General features: G+C 43.6%; 1 protein-coding gene across 1 annotated transcript in view; it reads left to right on the top strand.

Moving 5' to 3' along the window:
- gmds (GDP-mannose 4,6-dehydratase) overlaps window positions 1–16,183 on the top strand; it is a 563,765-nt gene that overhangs the window by 494,761 nt on the left and 52,821 nt on the right. The window contains exon 9 of the mRNA XM_078198517.1: window positions 3,271–3,367. Within this exon, the coding sequence (XP_078054643.1) occupies window positions 3,271–3,367 (97 nt within the window). The remainder of the gene's footprint in view (window positions 1–3,270; window positions 3,368–16,183) is intronic.

Here is a 16,183-nt window from a genome sequence, read left to right as displayed (position 1 = left end):
AAATTCTCTGAAAATGCAAATAGATAATGTCAGAGAAGAAGGCCAATAGCATTTTGGAACTTATAAACATGGGCATAAAGAGGAAGTAATGTTAAATTTGGGCATGGAAATTATTAGGTCACAGTTGGAGTACTGTGTGAAGTTGTTGGCACCCCAGCCAGCAAGCACATTGAAGCCACAGAGAATGTTCAGCATAGCTTCATAGATTATGCCAGGAATAGGAGACTATAATTATAAGAGACTTGCAATATTTGGACTTTTCCAGTGAAACAGAGGAGGATGGCTAAGAGGACAGTTAAGAAGGGGCTAGAACCTGGGATGGTGGAATTAGTGTAATTTGGATTGCTGTAACAAAAAGACACTCTGTTATCTCCCCCTGTGCTGTAATTTTTTTAAATATTGCTTTGTGTGGGGCAGAATGAATTTAAGGGCTTGTGAAAAATTGTGCTCTTTAAAAATTCAGTGGCAGCTTAATAATGGAGTCTAGCACTGGGAGGACAGGGGTCACAACAATGATTTGATGGGACCACCTAAAAAGGCCCATCATCGTTATCTTGACGTCAATCACTGTACCACTAGGGAAAGCAAATAGGGCTGGTCAAATGGGTATGATGTGTCCCAGGCCCAAAGTTAAATAGGTTAGACCAAGAACATAAAAAAGAGCAGGAGTAGGCCATTCGGCCCCTTGAGCCTTCTCCACCAGTCAATAAGATCATGGCTGATCTGCTGTGGCCTTAACTTTCCTGCCATACCCCATAACCCTTGACTCCCTTGTCGATCAAAAACCTGGCTAACTCAACCTTGACTCTATTCAATGATGTGGAGATGCCGGCGTTGGACTGGGGTAAACACAGTAAGAGTTTTAACAACGCCAGGTTAAAGTCCAACAGGTTTATTTGGTGGCAACTAATGGTATTTGCCACCAAATAAACCTGTTGGACTTTAACCTGGTGTTGTTAAAACTCTTACTCTATTCAATGACCCAGTCTTCACTGCTCACTAGAGGAGAAAATTCCAAACGTTAATGACCAAAAGGGCAATGGCCTAGTAGTATTATCGCTAAAATATTAATCTGGAAACGTAGCTAATGTTCTGAGGACCAGGGTTTGAATACCACCACAGCAGATGGTGGAATTTGAATTCAATATAAAAAAAATCTGAAATTAGGTATCTACCATGAAACCATTGTCGATTGTCAGAAAAATCCACATGGTTCACTAATGTCCATTAGAGAAGGAAATCTGCTGTCCTTACCTGGCATGCCCTACATGTGACTCCAGAGCCACAGCAATGTGGTTGACTCTGAACTGCCCTTGGGCAACTAGGAATGGGCAATAAATGCTGGCCAGCCAGCGACGCCCATGTCCCATGAATGAATTTTTTTAAAAAGGGGGCAGGAGAATCTTGGGTTGTCCCACTTATCGGATAAAAAGAACTGAAAATCAAGTTTTAAATAGGGAATAAGTATCCCAAAATCGAGTTATGAAACAAGATGTTGAGCAGGTTTGGGCGTTTTACACCACAGCATTATAACAGGTGGTTTGGATGTAGTCATAGAATCCCTACAGTGCCGAAAGAGGCCATTCGACCCATTGAGTCTGCACCGACCACAGTCCCACCCAGGCTTTATCCTTGTTACCCCATGTATTTACCCTGCTAGTCTGCCTGACATTTATGGGAGAATTTAGCATGGCCAATCCACCTAACCCACACATCTTTGGACTATGAGAGGAAACCAGAGCACCTGGAAGAAACTCACGCAGTCACAGTATGAATGTGCAGACTCCACGCAGACAGTGACCCAAGCCAGTAAACTAACATTTATTGTCCATCCCTAATTGCCCTTGTTGGTATCGTTTACCAAAACACCCAATCGTCAAAAAGTATAACTATAGTACCACACAATGATTTTCTGGTTTAAAATATTTAATGCTCTGCTAAACAAAATCTTTTCGGCAAAAATGACAAAGTGATGGAAAATGGTAATTACAGGAAGCAAAGTCCTGCAAAGAAATATATGCTGCATGCATGTATATAGCTGTGTGTCAGTCATGGCTCAATGGTCACACTGTTGCCTCTGTGTTAGAAGTTCATGGATTTAAGCCACACTCAATTGACTAGAGCACATAATCCAGGCTCACACTCTAGTACAGTACAAAGGAAGTGCTAGATTGTCAGAGGTGGTGTGTTTAAAACGAAATGTTACATTAAAGCCACATCTGCATTCTTCGGGCTGAATCTTCCCATGGGTGTCAGGAACTCAACAATGGGACCATTTGTGGGTCCCAAGCCGACACTTATTATCAAGTTACCCATTGGGACAACTTCATGTGAAGCGGGCTCCTAAGTGTCTGCCTCCACCTTTGGTCTTCGGTTAAGCAGGTTTTGAAGACAGGAAGCCCACTGAGAGCACCAGCAGCACTGCCTGGCCAACTGGGAAAAGTGGACATCGCTGTGCTAGAACATCAAGCATGAGGGTACCTCGAAGTGGAGGCACTTTCACAAGCCTGCTCAGTTGTCTGTGGGGAGTTTGCACATTCTCCCCGTGTCTGCATGCGTTTCCTCCGGGTGCTTCGGTTTCCTCCCACAGTCCAAGAGACATGCTGGTTAGGTGCATTGGCCATGCTAAATTCTCCCTCAGTGTACCCGAACAGGCGCCGGAGTGTGGCGACTAGGAGATTTTCACAGTAACTTCATTGCAGTATTAATGTAAGCCTACTTGTGACACTAATAAATAAACACGAAACATTAATTTATAATTTTAAAAAGCCCAGGATGGAAGGAAATCCACAGGAATGGTTTAGGTCATGCCTGCAGCCCTGTCATTCTAATGGCTAATTCATTGGGCCAATGCAAGGAGACACCGATGGCAACCCCACCACACCCCCTTTTCCCACCCCAAAGCTGCCTCCAAGTTGTTACCAGCCCCCCAACCCAGGATTGGCCAGTCTGGTGGCAGGAAAATGGTGGCGGGTTCTGAACTGTCCCCTGAATGGGGCCTTAATTGGCTGCCAGCCTCTTTGGAACAAGTTGCAAATTCCCATAGCAACCCACCCCATGAAATTCACCCAGAGTCAGAGAGTTAAGGCCCAAACAGATCAGCCATGATCGTATTGAATGGTGGATCAGGCTCCAGGGGCCAAATGCTTCAATTTCTTGTTTTCTTGTAATAGATGTGCATGAATGTAATAAAGTTGAAAGGGTTGTCTGTCACATTAATATGTTTCCTTTTAACAAAATAGTCAGAACTGTGTCATTGTCTTTTTCCAGATGGGAAGGTCAGGGTGAAAGTGAAGTGGGAAAGTGCAAGGAAACAGGTCAAATCCATGTGAAGGTTGATCCCAGGTACTACAGACCTACCGAAGTGGTAAGAACATTTTAAAAATTTAATTGAAAATTAGCCCCATTCTGTTCATGCTTCATTTGACTATTTGTTTCTGAATGTAATTGTTATATCATCTAAAATTGCCATTTTGTTCAAGATATACTGTGGTTCAATGGGTGGGTGTTAGAAGCATCACTAGCAATTAGTAATATAACTTCACTATTGTCCCACTATTAAGATATGTTATGTCATGACTTGCTCTATTTCTGTCTATTAAAGTTTCTGTGACCTATTTCTTGTGCCTCTTTGGGTATCTATCCAAACTGATTGCACAGATGGCCTTTGTTTATAATTCTATTATTTCTTTGAGGTAATTTCATTAAAAATTTGCATTTTTAAAGTTTGTTATGCATAGATGTAATGACTTCAATCATTGAGGTTGGCCTATTGGAGTATGAACTCCCTGATTAAGGATCCAATTGATGGGCCAATCAGGGAGTCTTTGCCTTGGACTTAACCAGGAGTGTCAGTTCCTCTGACACCCCCCAAGATAGACTGCTAACTGATAGCACTCTGTGTACTGCTGTTAAAGTTGTAAATAAAGGGAATTTGGTGAAGGGATTTCTGCCTCCAAAGACTTATTACAATAGATCAGCTTACTTTTCAAAATTGAATTCTGTTGTGTATTCGGGGAATTATTGTGTGTGGCATGGCCCCTTTAAGAGGATGGTCACATGATCACTCCATGACATCACTGGGGCCTCCATAGGTTGTTGGCAGTTGAGAATTGGAGCCTGTACAGTGCACACCAAAAAATAAAACCTTGTGTGGACCTCCTGAACGGAACTGATCTCTGCACCCACCTAGCCATAGACAATGCAGCAAATTCCACAAGAGTTTGCTGATTGGATAACCTGAGTCATATTTTTAATTAAAAGTTTATTTATTAGTCACAAGTAAGTTTACAATTACACTGCAGTGAAGTTACTGTGAAAATCCCTCAAGCACCACACTCGGTGCCTGTTTGGGTACATTGAGAGAGAATTTAGCATGGCCAATGCACCTAACCAGCACGTCTTTTGGACTGTGGGAGGAAACCCACGCAGACACGGGGAGAATGTGCAAACTTCGCACAGACAGTGACCCAAGAATTAGAATGGCTAAGGTTGCTGTACTTGCCTGGTCAGTGCAAATGAGGACCACTGAGCTAAGCTACCTTCATTCAACCTGATTACTGCTGATGGGAAAGACTGTGTAGCCCATATTTGTTGAGCCATCATTTTAGTCAGGCTGCAGACAATAGGGTTGTGGTGTTGATAAATTCAGAGCCCCTCTACAGTCTGTTATCAGCAAGTTACACTAGAGATAGGAAAGTAAGTTGTGAAAAGGACATAAGGGGTCATAGGTTAAGTGAGTGGGCAAAGATCTGGCAAATGGACTATAATGTAGGCAAATCTGAAATTGTCCATTTGACATGAACAATATTTTAAAAAAACTTAATTTCTGAATGGTCAGAGAATGCAAAGCTCAGATTCAGAAGGATCTGGGTGTCCGAAGGCAAGAATCACAAAAGGCTAGTACGCCGGTGCTGTGAGGCAGCAGTGCTAACCACTGTGCCACCCCTTTCTTTGTATTAAGAAAATAGGATAAGTCCAACCTGACCAATTATTGCCAGAACAGTCTACCCCTCGATACTTAGTAAACTGCTGGAAAAAGTAATCAACATTGCTATCAAGCAACACTCACCAACAATCTACTGACCAATGTTCAGTTTGGGTTCAGCCTGTATCACTCAGCTCCTGACCCTGTTATAGGCTTGGTCCAAGCATAGACAAAAGAGCTAGGTGCACAGATGAGTTGAGAGGGGCTGTTCTTGGCAGCAAAGCAGCATTTGACCAAGTGTGGCACCAAAGAGCACTTGTAAAACTGGAGTTGATGGGGATCAGCAGAAAAATTCTCCTGTGGGGAAAATAAAGTCGTAATTTGGCACAAAGGAAGATGGTTGTGATTGTTAGAGACCAACCATCTCAGCCCCAGGAAATTGCAGCAGCTCCTCAGGGCCACCTCTTCACCCTGTCTTCAGTTAGTTAACCAATGATTTTTCCTATACAAGATCAGAAATGGAGCTTTTCATTGAAGACATCTCAGTTTTCAGTTCCCTTTGCAATTGCACAGGTAACAAAGCAATCCATGCAAGCTTGCAGCAACAACTGGACAGTGTCAAGGCTTGAATGATATGTGGCAAGTGACAACTCCAACTTGAGAGAGCATAACCACCTCTCATATGAACATGTGTATAAATGAGATAGGAACAGGTGTTGGCCATTCAGACACTTGAGCCTGCTCATCCATTGTGTAAAATCGAATTGTGATCTATACTTTCCTATCTACCTGCTGTACCCTTTGACTTTCTTGTCAGTCAAGAATCTATCTAACGCAGCCTCTAAAATATTCATTGATCCTGTCTACACTGCTCTCTGGGGTAGAAAATTCCACGGGCTAACCACCCTCTGAAAGAAAATAATCCTTTGTTTCTGTCTTAAATGGGATGAGAGGTAGAGCACCCAGGACGTGTTCTCCAGTAATGGAGGGGAAAGAGAACTCAGGGCCATGGGTATTGTAACAGAACTTTCAATATATCTGTCTAAACTAAGCATTGCACTCTGTCTGGGTTCCTTTCCTGTGGGGAACTGCCTGAAATAGAATGGCTAAGGTTGCTGTATTTGCCTGGTCAGAGCAAATGAGGCCCACTGAGCTAAGCTACCTTCATTCAACCTGATTGCTGCTGATGGAAAGACTATGTAGCCCATATTTGTTGAGCCATCATTTCAGTCAGGCTGCAGACCTGCAAACAATAGGGTTGTGGTGTTGTTAAATTCAGAGCCCCTCCACAGTCTGTGATCAGCAAGTTACACTAGAGATAGGAAAGTAAGTTGTAAAAAGGACATAAGGGGTCATAGGTTAATTGAGTGGGCAAAGATCTGGCAAATGGACTATAATGTAGGCAAATCTGAAATTGTCATTTGACATGAACAATATTAAAGAAAGTTTAATGGTGAGAGATTGCGAAGCTCAGATTCAGAAGGATCTGGGTGTCTGAATGCAAGAATCACAAAGGGCTAGTATGCCGGTAACGAGATTAGGAAAACCAATAGATTGCTAATGTTTATTACGAGGTGAATTGAATCTAAAAGTAGGAAGGTTAGACTTTAGTTGTTCAGGGCAATGGTGGGACCACATCTGGCATATCGTGTACAGTCTTCGTAACCTTATTTTATGGGAGGGTGTCAGTGCATTAGAAGCAGTTCAGGGAAAGTTTACCAGACTAATACCTGGAATGGGCAGGTTGTCTTACTAAGAAAGATTGGACAGGCTAAGCTTGTATCTGCTGGAGTTTAGAAGAGTAAGTGGCGACTTGATTGAAACATATAAGTTCCTGCAGGATTTTGACAGGGTGGATGAGGAAAAGGATGTTTCCTCTGGTGGGAGAATCTAGAACTGGGGGTCACTGATTGAAAATAAGGGGTCGCCCATTTAAGACAGAGATGAGAATTTTTTCCTCTGAGTGTAGTGAACTCCCTTCCTCAAAAGGCGGTGGAAGCAGAATCTTTGAATATTTGTGAGGTAAAGATAGATTCTTGCGAAACAAGGGGATGAAAGATTATTGGGGGTAGGCAAGAGGTTACATTCAGATCAGTCATGATCTTATTGAATGACAGAATAGGCTTGAGGGGCTGAGTGGCCTACAACTCCTAATTTGTAAGTTCATATGAATGTTAGCTAGGGTTTTTGTACTTTGGAGAATCTAGTGCACTCGGTATGTACACACTCGGTTTCACTTGATTGCATATACTTTACAGCTATTTACTACAGTCAGCCTACTGGCCTGAAGGGTTGAAGTAGTGCCAGTAAATAGGTATAGGCTCTTCAGTTTGAATTCTGATCTTTTGGCTTGATTAGAAGAATTTTGTCAACTTGACATGTTGTACAAAACCATGACAGCTACTCTTTACTTTGATTTTCATGCCAAAATTTACGCCGCAGGGCGTAAGCTTATTGGGAAAATGATAATACAGCATAGACCTATGCAACTTTGTCACTGAGAGGCTGGGGATATAGCCATAGTAACTCACCTGCACTTTCTGCATTGTTTCCCCTCTGCCACAACTTCCCCAGAGGGAAGCATAAGGAACAGAATTGAGCTTGGTAGCACCCATTGTAGCACCATTCTCTGGGTGCAATGAGGCCCCTTAGGATTCGGTCATGCAGCATTAGAAACTGAAACATCGGGTGCCAGATGCTGCACCATGGTAAGTTCCAAGAGAATGTTGATGGAGTTGGTCACCAGTTCCATGCTGGGAGAAATGGACCTCGAGAGAGCCCAGTGCTAAGTTGGTGCAGGACTCCCCCACGCTGAACATTGAACGCAGGACTCCCCCACTCCTTAACATTGAACGCAAGCTTCCCAATGCACCAAGCATTTTGGTATGTAGACTCATTAGCCTTTTCTGTATCCTGACCCATTAGAGTCTTTATCTGAGTCCTCTGCAGCAGAACTCATGGACGCTGACTTTCTGGTGAGCTGACATCTGCACTGACTTGCCCTCTGTCTTAGCTGCAGTGGAGTTCTGATGCTGTCTCACCAAGTGTTGATGCCTGATCTACCCAAGCTATCTTGTAAAATGCGTGCAGTGCAAAAAAAATCTGAGCTGGAGCTGCAATGAAATCGCGTGATGATGCTTCTTCATCATCATTTTCTTCGTCTTACTACCCTGCTTGGTCAGGTTGCACTTATGGGCGGCACGGTAGCACAGTGGTTACTGCTGCACTGCTGCTTCACAGCTCCAGGGACCTGGGTTCGATTCCTGGCTTGGGTCACTGTCTGTGTGGAGTTTGCACATTCTCCTCGTGTCTGCGTGGGTTTCCTCCAGGTGCTTCGGTTTCCTCCCACAGTCCAAAGCTGTGCAGGTTAGGTTGATTGGCCATGCTAAAATTGCCCATTAGTGTCCTGAGATGTGTAGGTTAGAAGGATTAGTGGGTAAAATATGTAGGGATATGGGGATAGGGCCTGGGTGGGATTGTGGTCGGTGCAGACTCGATGGGCCGAAGGGCCTCTTTCTGCACTGTAGGGTATCTATCTATCTATCTATCTTATGTTGATACTATCTGCAACTTGTAAGTCAGGAAGCTTTGTGGGATGCGGGGCAAGTGACATTTGTAAAGGAGGATAAAGTACATGGATAGCTTCCTCTTCAATAGGTTAACGGCAAAAACTTCCGACCTCGTCCGCAGCTCGGATTCTCCAGAGCCATTGCAGTGAATGGAGTTTTGGCTGAGTGCTAAATTCTCCGTCCTCACTTACAGGGAAGCGGGTATGGACAAAATCAGAGAATCCCGCTCTACGGTTTTCAAGCACAGTGGGTGAAATTCCCCCATCTGGCACTAAGTCCTGTGGTGGGGTCAGGAGTATTTTCCATTGCTGAGGCCAACAGGAAACCACGCCATATCTTCCAGCCCCAACCTCACTAATTATGTATCGAGGAGGGTTTAGCGTGATAGACCGTGGTGGGGCGGGCTTGGTTGCATGCGTCCTGCCGTCATATCTGGGTGCCATATTTAAAAGGCACCCAACATCACTGATCCACCTTTGAAGAAAGAAGATGGATCTCCAGGATCACCCCTGAGGATGGAAGGTGAATCTCCTCGATAACACTGAAGCTGGACAATCCACCCTGTTCCTCCCACCTGGTCCAGAGTCATTGGCTATCTCCATCCCGAACTCCAGAGACATTGCTAGGTAACTCCCGACTTCAGCCCGCCATGTTGTTCCAGACGTGTTATGGATCGGTGCTGACCTCACGGAGAATCGGGTGTGAGCGGAAAATTCCGGTCGAGCCTGCATCTGCATCCCATTTGCAGGATGCAGATCAATTTCACACCAGCCACCAACGTGTTTCCCAATCTGCCATGGTAGGTGCTAGGGGAAGATCCCGCAGGAAATACACACATCAGCATCAAACCAATTCTTGAGCCGCCTGCCAAATTCTTCCCTACATCCGCCATTGAACCTGCCGACGGGGGCATGGGAGAATTCCGTTGAATGAAATGCTGAGAACTGTGATCAAATTACATTTTAAACAACAGCAGGGTGGCACAGTAGTTAGCACCGCTACCTCACAGTGCCAGGGACCCAGGTTCAATTCCGGCCTCAGGTCACTGTCTGCATGGGTTTCCTCCGAGTGCTCCGGTTTCCTCCCATGCTCTGATTGATTGACCATGCCAAATTGCCCCTTAGTGTCAGGGGAACTAGCAGGTTCAGTACTTAGAATTACAGGGATAGGGCCTGGGTGGGATTGTTGTAAGTGCAGGCTCAATGGGCCGAATGACCTCCTTCTGCACTGTAGGGATTCTATGATTCTATTGAATTCAGAAACTTACAGCTGTGTAAGATCAGTGAAAGGTGGAAATAAATGAGAAGTAAACATTAAGCTGAGGATCCTACCATTAAGAATCTATGGAAGTCTTTCACATTTGTCAATCAAGATACTGATGGATCAGATAATGATATGGGACTTGCAGTTATGAAGGGTGCACCAACAGAAAACTAACTGAGTGTCATTATGTATACTGCTATGCAAGGATGTTAGATGTGATGGATTCTTTTGACTCCCAAGTCACTCTACTCAAGACCAAAGGAGTACTGAATGTCCGTGCTCCTCTAAAAGTGAAGAAATTTCAGTGGTGATAGTGCAACCAGTGCAGATCTAAAGTTGTGTGAGAGTACCTACTGGAGGGGGTCTCAAATCTCCTGCGTCAACACCCAAAAATAAGTGGCGCAATTTATGTTGGTGTGAAGCTGTAACTACTTTACGTTGTGTCACAAAACTGGCCTACTGTCCACTTCCAATCTTTACAATATTTAGAAGTCACAACAAATGATCCTCGCCACCAGTTGGTTGTTCAAATATGTTTTATGTTGACTTGTGTATTTTTTGTCACTTTTTACAGTGGTCGGGTTTTTAACCTATTTAGAGGAAAAACTGATGTTGAGGTACAACAGGATAGTTTCAGAAACTAAAGCTGTATGATCTGTTATAAGTATAGTAGTCCTTCAATTCAATTTCACATGTTAAAAATCATCCAGAGTTGTGCAGACATACTTGTGGTTATACAGCAGTGTTATCATTTTTGTTTCCAAGTCTATAAATTGTTTTAAAGGATTGTCCTTTTCAATTTTGAGCCTTCACTTAATGTTTATGTCCCAATTGGTACTCGCTTAAGCGGTGCAATCACTTTAAGGGCTTTTCATTCTTGGAAATGCAATAGTACTATTTTACAGGCCCAAATATGTCTGGCCAATGTTGCATTTTCAGAACGCAGTGTGTGATTGCAATAATAAATCTGGCACATATGGCAGAACTTTTGTGACCTCACAGGCATACAGAGCAGCTACTGTTTAATAAGAGATTTTTTTGTACCGCATTGGAGATAATCCTGTATTCATTATTTTTATTAGAAGATTGTGTTTATCATTTCTCCATATTCTTGGCCATGCATGGAGATTAACTGATGAATAGTTGGGAGGTTTGGTGGAGTCAATTTGTCCTAACACTGACAGCATGGGAAGGGAAAGGCCATTATTTTAAAAATTATACTTGCTACAATTAATTAGCGCCAAAATTGCCAAATAATACAAACAGTAATGTATTACACCAACAGTGATGATTCACACCATAGGAAGAGTGGGCTTTCCCAGAGTGATTGTTGGGGATAATTTCATGATGCACCCGAGTTTGATCATGTAAATTTCTCCCACTCCAATGCAGAGTATGTAGCTTAGATGAGGAAATAAGTTGGGAAACTTTTAGTTTTCATTCCACGCTCTCATGGTTAGGGTGAATTGGCCTACCAGACTGATACAGGTTACTGGGGGAGGCTTGCACCCTTTCCTGGCCGCAATGCTGCTCTTGCATCCACTTGGAGTGCTGCTGCACGTGTCTCTCCATGCAACAGGCCAGTCCCTCATGGTCAGAGCTCATGTAATTTAACCCCTGGTTCAATGTGGAGCTCATGACAGCGATGGACTCCTCCATTCACAGTACCAGAGCTCCCGCTGACTTGGAGAACTTCCTCCAGATGTCCACCCGTCTGCTGTTGTTTGTCCCAACACCGCACTGCAGAAGGTGACTCCCAAGGCTTCCCAATTGAACCATCATCGTGACTTTCCTCCCTCCCTCTGAGAAGGACGGTGTACAGATGTCTCTGACTCTGACACCACCTCCTGCCTCCCTCCACTGTGCTGGTGTCTGAGTTGGCAAAGTGTGAGCTCATCAGATGAGATACTGCATCCTAGGGGTATCTCTACCTCCTTTTGATGCCCAAGGGGTGACCTGGCTCTGGGGGTTGAGGGAGAAGAGCTGGGACCTGTGCGAGATACAAAAGGAGCTACTTAAGCCCTTCTCATTGTGAAAACACGTTCTGATGCATGTCATTGCACTTAACCATGCTCTTGCTGCCAGTATGATGCAACCCCACCTCGCACTCCCTCTCATGCCAACCTCCCCCCCTGTGCTCAGTGAAGTGATTTTGACACCACCTTTATCATCAATGATCTGCAATTCACCATGCTATTTCCCTTCACTGTCTCTGAGCATCACATTGCTCATTCACGTTTGTTCTGTGTGCTCCTACATAAGCTGCTTGCTCAACACTGAGGCTGATGGATCACATTTCTGATGCATTTATCAATGATAGTTCTTGGTGTTCTTATAATGGATATTGGAACAGTTTATTTTGCCACTTATGGCTAATTTAAGTTGACCCCACATTAAAAAAAAGTGCTGATTGTGACAAGCAGCTTTCTAAGGTGGAAAAGCTAGAACAGTTAGAAGAAAAATAAACTTTAATAGGTCACATGTAAAGAAATAATAAAGAATTGCAAAGAGCAACATGTTACATTTAAAAATTATTTTTTAATTCAAATTATTTTCTTCAACAGAAAATAACTACTGAGAATTGACTAGTAATGATTGCTGTAATAATGTTTTTTCAATGTCTGCATGTGAACTGAAGATTATCCTGTTTAAGAAGACATAGTGGCACGGTGGTTAGCACTGCTGTCTCACAGCGCCAGGGACACGGGTTCAATTCCAGCCTCAGGTCACTGTCTGTGCAGAGACTGCACGGTCTCCCCGTGTCTGCGTGGGTTTCCTCCGGGTGCTCCGGTTGCCTCCCACAGTCCGAAAGACTTGCTGGTTAGGTGCATTGGCGGTGCTAAATTCTCCTTCATTGTACCCGAACAGGCGCTGGAGTGTGGCGACTAGGAGATTTTCACAGTAACTTCATTGCAATGTTAATGTAAGCCCAGTTGTGACCCTAATGAATAAACTTTAAAAACTTATTTCCAGTAAAACTACCAAAAATTGTTGGGACTAATACTCCCGACCAGAGTAGAAAGAAATTGAAGTGGATGTGGCTTTAGAAGATAAATAATCTATCCTTTGAGAAACAATAGTCTCTCATTTAATTATATTTAAAGATATAGATGAATATAATTTTGAAAACTTTATTCTTACTTAGTAATTTGAAAATACATCAGAATCTGTTGAAACAGAATAGACAAGAACGTAATATTATAGCTTTGTATAATATGGAATGCCACTCAGTTTCCTCATTTTTTTAGCGTGCCAGGGACAAGACAACTGTTCCCTTTATACACTCCTTAAGCTAACAAGAAAAAAATGTAAAATTTACGAGGAAAGAACCTGCAATCCATCCAAATATTCACTTTAAAGAAATGATTGGACATGTCTTCACTAAGGAAATAGGGAACCAATTGAGACTTCGGAAACTTTTACAGATAGGGGAAAAAAACGGCTTCATTGTGTTGTGCAAGGTTCTTGTGCCAATAACTTTCCTTCCTGCAGAAAAGGAGATTTATTGAAAGTACCGAAACACAGATAATTTGACACAATTAGAAGGGATAAAAAATACAGTTCAGAACACTGCCCGAACCTGTTTGACTTAGTGACAAGTGTTCACTGACTATAAAAATCTACAGGTTGACTTTACCTAACAAGCTTTGCAACAGAACAAAAGCTGTACTGTAATCTCTCTCAGGGTTATCCTTATCCTGTATTCAGCTTTGCTTTGTTCAGGGATTAAACAGAGTTAGGGCAGCTTTAGCTGTAAACAGTGGGAATGTGCCAAGTAACGGCAGAAACTCAGGTGAGTGATGACATAGTTCAGACTGTGGGCTCTGGTACCTTCAATAGCGCACTAATCCCTCAATACTGCATCCAAGTGTCAACCTGGATTATGTGCTGACCTACCACTCCTACTCAGCGTCTCTTCATGAGATTTCCTCTGTTTGCAATTTGTAACCAAATCGTAAATGTTTATTATACTTGCAATTAAGATTTCACTCCAAATCTTCAGTACAAATCTTAGGACCAATTCACCAATGTTTTTTATTTTAAATGGTCACAACTACCCTCAGCCACCATACTTGTCACTCACACATATTTTAGCATAATTCCCATTATCTTCCCTGCCCCAGGGAGAATCATGTAGCTTCGATGCAAAGCAAAGTCAGATTGTAGCCAGTGATGTGGTAGTGTGCTTTGAATTAAGAGGGAAAATTCGTTTTAAGCAAGCACATTTTTGATAGCAGCCTTTGTTCAGTTCATAAAATCATAGAATCCCCACAGTGCAGAAGCAGGCCATTCAGCCCATTGAGTCTGCACCGACCCTCTGACAGAGCATTCCACCCTGCCCTATCCCTATAACCCCACATACCCCGCTAATCCCCCTGACCTACATATCTTGGGACACTAAGCGGCAATTTAGAATGGCCAATCCCCCTACCTGCACATTTTTGGACTGTGGGAGGAGACCGGAGCATCCGGAGGAAACCCACGCAGACACATGGAGAACGCGCAAATTCCACACAGACAGTCACCTGAGGTTGCAATCGAACCTGGGTCCCTGGAGCTGTGAGGCAGCAGTGCCAACTGCTTGAGGTGGCACGGTAGCACAGTGGTTAGCACTGCTGCCTCACAGCGCCAGGGACCTGGGTTTGATTCCCGGCTTGGGTCACTGTCTGTGTGGAGTTTGCACATTCTCCCCGTGACTGCGTGGGTTTCCTCCTGGTGCTCCGGTTTCTTCCCACAGTCCAAAGATGTGCGGGTTAGGTGGATTGGTCATGCTAAATTGCCCCTTAGTGTCAGGAGGATTAGCTAGGGTAAATGCATGGGGTTATGGGGATAGGGCCTGGGTGGGATTGTGGTCGGTGCAGACTCGATGGGCTGAATGGCCTCCTTCTGCACTGTAGGATTCGATGATTCTAACCACTGTGAGTATTCTTACCTGTGACTCAGATGGTTTTGGACTCGGGCTCCACTCCAGAGGTTTGAGCACTTAATCTAGTGACGACATTTCAGTGCAGCACTGAGTTACTGCTCAGTCAGTGATGGCAACCTTTGGATGAGACATTGAACTGTGCCCTGTGACACCATTCAAAGAAGTATGCAGGAGTTCTGGTCAAATTTATCCTTGAAAATTGATTTTCAGGTCATTTTTTTGTTGCTGTTGGTGGGTCCTTGCTTTGCGCAGTTTGGATGCTGCATTTACAAAGATGATTGCACATCAAAAACACATAAATGAAAAACTTTGGGGAATTCTGAAGTCATGAAAAGCATTATATAAATGAAACTTGTTAATTTACTGCGCTAAATGCATGCACCATGTATAAGCCGAGTCACCAGCCTAAGGAAATAAATAGAAGAGTGAATGTCACCATCAGGAACATTTATTTTATTTGATTTTTTTTTAAGCGTGATTATTTTGATTGAACTAGCAATTCCTCTGGATGTTTGCCCTTTCTAACCCGTGAGGAATGATTTTCACTCATTTTAAAAAATGGTAACCAGCATGAGGAAAAACAGGTGGATACGTACCTTTGACACCAAAGACTCAGTCATTAGGGGAGCTTTTAAATGGGAACCAGCACTCAGAGAAACATGGAATGATGCAGCACAGAAAAGGCTATATCACTCACTGAGCCTATGCCGGCTGTGTGAAAAAGCTCTCTGCTCCTGCTCTTTCCCAGTGCCTCTGCAGATTTTTCCACTTCATGTATTTAGCTAGTTTTCTTTGGAAAGTTATTACTGAATCTGCCTCTGCCACCCCTTCAAGCAGTTCATTCCAGAAGATGACAACTTATTGAGTTAAAAATAAATTCCCCCGTGCTGCCTCTTATTCTTTCACCTTAAAATCTGCTTCCTCTGGTTACTGAGCCTTTTGCGAAAGGTTTCTCCTGATTTGGTTTATCAAAACCCTCCATAATTTTGAACATATTTTCATCTCAAGTTGCCCCTGAACCCTTTTCTGCTCTGAGGAGACCAGTCCCAGTTTCTCTAGACTCTTCATGTAAAATGTTTCATTCTTTGGACTGCTCTTGTAAATATCCTCACTCTAAGAGCCTTGACATTTTTTCCTAAAGGGCGTTGCCCAGAATAGGCCAAAATACTCCAGGTGGAGCCTAACCAGTGGTTTGCAAAGGTTTAGCTCTGTTGCCTTGCTTTTATGCACTGCATCTTTATTTATAAAGGGAAGGATACCATAGGCTTTTTAAGTCTTCTCATCTTGCCCAAAGTAGTGGGGGGGATGGTGGTCTCCGCGACACTCCTCCCCGCCCCCACCCCCCCAGCCCCCACCTCCCGTGGCATGTCTCAGCAGAGGGAGGCAGCCCGCCATTGGCTGGTGAGGGTTCTGCTGGTCCTACCACTGTTCGTGGAAACCCAAACGACCAGAAGATCCCGCTGGCAGGAACCAGAAAATCCCACCCAGGATGTTTCA

Source organism: Mustelus asterias, chromosome 2, assembly GCF_964213995.1.
Source record: "Mustelus asterias chromosome 2, sMusAst1.hap1.1, whole genome shotgun sequence".
Taxonomy (NCBI): Eukaryota; Metazoa; Chordata; class Chondrichthyes; order Carcharhiniformes; family Triakidae; genus Mustelus; species Mustelus asterias.
This window is presented reverse-complemented; position numbering and strand designations above follow the sequence as displayed.